The 4643-nt window shown below is 32.0% G+C and overlaps 1 protein-coding gene across 1 annotated transcript; it reads left to right on the top strand.

The window, feature by feature from the left end:
• Nucleotides 1–3472: 3472 nt before the first annotated feature.
• On the top strand, nt 3473–3946 carry LOC139497741 (uncharacterized). Its single transcript, XM_071285976.1, has one exon. It carries the CDS (start codon nt 3473–3475, stop codon nt 3944–3946), a length of 474 nt encoding a protein of 157 aa, XP_071142077.1.
• The last annotated feature ends 697 nt before the right edge of the window (nt 3947–4643 follow it).

The following is a 4643-nucleotide window of genomic DNA, read 5'->3' as shown; positions in this document are numbered from 1 at the left end:
TCAGTTTTGGTTGTTGCAGACAAATAATTATATAATTCAAATCAGTCTGAGGTATGCAAAGCTACTGAATTTTGTTTACAATTCAATATTTTCAATAAAAAAAAGACATGCTGGCACTCTAAATTGATGCGAACAAAATATTTTAGTCATAATATTCAAATATTGCTACCTGTTTTATTATACAATCAATCCTTACATGAAAATATAACTCATTTACTATTAGGCTATATAGATTTACATAATAGAATGTTTATATGGTCAGTTTTGGTTGTTGTGGACAAATAATTTTATTATATGAGTCAGTCTGAGGTATGAAAACTACTGAATTTTCTTTTCAATATTTTAAATAAAAAAAGGACATGCTGGCACTCTTAATTGATGAAGCAACATTTTTTAGTCATAATATTCAAATATTGCTACCTATTTTATTATACAATCAATTCTTACATGAAAATATAAATCATTTACTATGCCGCTATATAGATTTACATATAATCAAATGCTGAATATATGGTCATTTTTGGTTGTTGCGGACAAATAATTTTATTATATGAGTCAGTCTGAGATATGAAAACGATTGAATTTTGTTTACGATTCAATATTTTGAATACAAAAAGGACATGCTGGCACTCTAATTGGATGCAAACAAAATTTTTTTAGTCATACTATTTAAATATTAGTACCTTTTAATATTATACAATCAATCCTTACAAGAAAATATAACTCATTTACTATGATATTTGGAGTTGGATATCACGTCGACGGAAAGGCTGATATACAGAGGTGAACAAGACGGTCAACTTGTTGGAAATTAGGAACATTGTAAGTGATGTGACAATAAGTACAAAAGTAGTCATGTAAAAAATTGTTGAACAAGTACACAGAATGGCAGAGAGAACACTTTAACGATCGCGGAAAAGACAATGGAAACTTATAACATACAGGCAATACAAATGCAAATGTTCCGTGGAACCGTTTGGTTCAAAAATTATTCCACGGTCGTACTGGCGTCATATAGTCCTTTTTCGTGCAGGCTCGATCCGGTTAGCCATCCAGACTGGAAGATACACCAAGCCTGTTGAAGATCGTTTATGTACTCATTGCTCTGACGTTTTTTATTGAACTGTTGTCTATATAATGACTTGAGATTTGACCTTTACTCATAATGTTCACAACATATAAAATAGTTTCGACAATTTGAATGATGATTTAAAATTTTTACAAAATTTATTTATATCATGTATTGCTCAGACAGATTCAGCCAATTTTTATGTAAAAGTTTTTTCATGCGACATAAATTGTTAACAATTTTCCGTGAATAATTATTCTAATTAATTATGTTCATTTGAATTATGCAGAAAAGGTTTTTTTCTTTTTTTCGTGACATCTTAACGTAAATATTTTCACATATTAGTCAGTGTAAGGTTTTAGATAAAAATTATATGTAAAGTAAATATTTTACTTTATTTTTTTTACTTTAGTTTTATTCATCATGTTGAAAGTACTCTTAAATCATATTTATAATTTAAAAATATTAAGTATTTCAAAGTATCTTTGGATTTTTAAGAAGATGTCTATATTTTGTGCAATGTTTCTCATAAGCCAAATTATAGGTATGGCTGGGTGTTGATTGTTCTATGTATGTTTTAATAAAATTGAATACTATTTTATTATTTTGTTATTATTATTTTTACAGAGATTTTATTATTTGACTTATATAAAAAATTAATGTGGATATTATTTTGATGCTTTGGTAGCATTCGTCTACTTTTGTTTATTGCCGGACATTCTAAAATGGAACTCGTCGAAAATATCACAGAAATTACACAAAGTACAAACACGATTTTCTCTCTGAATTTTTCGCCAGCTACCAATTTCTTTATGGATTTTTGTGTTAATTTTTTCCTAAATCAACAAAATGAAGCAACAATTTTGAGGTACGTCAGGACATCAAAAAGTCCACTCAGGACAGAGTGAGCGTTAAGGAATGCTTACAGTTTTCTTCTTTTTGTAAAATCAATTTTATCGGCACTAGCCGTTATTTGGGATTAGTCATGCACGAGCGATGATCATATTCAATACCGATACATTCATAAACTATAAGCATGAAGAAATATCCTCTATTGACTACATATTACTAGATAAAGAGCTGTTTGAGAACCATTCCAGTTATCTTAAACTTGACTCCTGTAGTTCTTTAGTCTCTGATCATTATCCTATAACCTGCAGACAAAATGTCAAAATAGAACATAGGCAACAAAGTACAAAAATATTGCCTACTAATAGGAAAATTAAATGGAGTACTATTGACGTGAATCTATACGAGGAAAATGTTAACAAGTCACTTACAGCTATTTCAAGTGAGATTCAATCGGGTCATGAGCTGACTAAAGTTATGACACAAGTTAAAACCATTATGAAAAATGCAGCAATAGAATCAGCACCTAGAGCCTAGGTATACAAAAGAAAGAAACAAAAACCTAAAATAAGATCCTTTAAAACAAATCAAGCGAGTAAAAGTTGTAAAGAAGCTTTTGCAAAATGGAAAGCAAATGAAAGACCGACATCATCGAACAACAAAATATACTGTGATATGAAATTTGCGAAATGCGAACTTCGAAAAACATGTAGAATAGAGATAGCGATGAAAGTCCTCAATGATAGACAAGAAATTTTAGATGCTAGAACCAAACATGATCAAATATTTTACAAGTTACTTGGTAAAAAAAAAGGAAAGCTGAAGAATTGTATATCCGAACTGAATGTACAAGATAATATATATAAATCTGACAATGAAATTATAATTGGATGGAAACATCATTTCAATAAATTAGCTCAACCAGCAAATGATTCTGAATATGACGACGAATATTACAAACAGCTATCATTAGATCTAGACAATATAATTGATATATGTAACAATCAAACTAATACCATCTCTGTAACTAAAAAAGATGTTCAAGATGCCATAAATGGATTGAAATAAACAAATCTCCAGACATTTATAGCATATCCTCTGAAAATATCAAATATGGTGGTGAAAAGCTGCAAACAGTTATAACAAATATGATAGTATCATCATTCAAATTAGGATTAATACCTGAAATACTCAAAATGGGTCTCCTCACTCCTGTATTCAAGAACAAAGGAAGTAACAAGAACGTCACCAACTATAGAGGGATTACTGTCATGCCAATACTGCTGAAACTAATTGAGCCTGTAGCAAAGGCTAAGGTCCAACCTAAAATATTGAAAGAACAAAATGGGCTACAAAGAGGATTTACTGAGAACTCAGCTCCAATGAACTGCTCCTTCTTTATAGAAGAATTTGTCAGAGAGTGCAGGGATGCTGGTAAAATAATATATATAGCGCTTCTAGATGCTTAATCGGCATTTGATGTGGTAACGCATGAGAGTATCCTAAGAAAGCTGTGTAGATTGGCTACTATGGAAACTTATACATAGTCTTCACATGGACTCTAGCAGTTTAGTTAAATTTAATGGTATAATATCTGAACCATTCTCAATATGTCAAGGCGTAAAACAAGGGGGTATACTGAGCGCCGACCTGTACAAGCTGTACATCAATAATCTCCTAACAGATATCGAGCACTCAGGATTGGGAGCAAAAATAGGATCCATTTGTTGCGCAGCTCCGACTTGTGCAGATGATGTGGCACTAATGAGCGACAACCCTGAGGAACTACAGGTACTTATTAACATGGCATACAACTACAGTCGAAGGGAGAGATATAAGCTTCAACCAGTGAAGAGTGTTATTCTGCCAGTGTATCCAAATCGTAGAAAACAGCAAGAACCTTCCTTTCCATGGAGTATAGGTAACTCAATAATGCCAATAGTTAGCCAAACAACCCATATGGGGGTCTTACGCACATCAAAACCATATGATCCTAATCCGTTGTATGAAAACGTGAAAAAAAGCTAGACGACCATGTACAGTCTAATACCAGCTGGTTTGCATGGGAAAAATGGACTGGACATACAATCCTTACTACATATATTTAACATCTGTGTCATTCCTGTACTTCTGTACGGCCTGGAATTGGTAACTCCTACAGGAAAAAACTTGGATATTATTGACATATTCCACAAAAAATGCCTTAACCAATTACTTCCTTTAACAACAAGTACAGCTACGCCCGCCATATACATTATTTCTGGACAACTACCAATAGAAGGTCAAATACATAAAAAGATCTTATCATTATTTGGAAATATATTTAGACAACCACATAATAGTTTAGAAAAACAAATTGAATATATAGACAACTACTTATGAAAACGGATGATAGTCACAGCTGGTTTATTATTGTTAAAACGATTCTAGCGAAATACAACTTACCATCAGCTTTATATCTATTAGACAGTCAAATTCAAAAATTAAAATGGAAGACCATGGTAAATAAAGAAGTATCAAAGTATTGGAAACATTTTATCGAGGGTCATTGTAAGCTGTACCCATCACTAAAGTATTTAAATAGTCAATATATACCAGGAAAGACACATCAGTCAGGATCCTACTTCGTCAAAATGGTCTCCCCATTACGCCAGTTCATTTTCACAATCGTAGAAATGGAAACCATTGTAGGGATGACGCGCTACCAATTTTGTCCTTGGAAACC

This window comes from Mytilus edulis, chromosome 12, assembly GCF_963676685.1.
Source record: "Mytilus edulis chromosome 12, xbMytEdul2.2, whole genome shotgun sequence".
Classification (NCBI taxonomy): Eukaryota; Metazoa; Mollusca; class Bivalvia; order Mytilida; family Mytilidae; genus Mytilus; species Mytilus edulis.
Note: the sequence above shows the minus strand (reverse complement) of the source record. Positions and strands in the feature narration are given on the sequence as shown.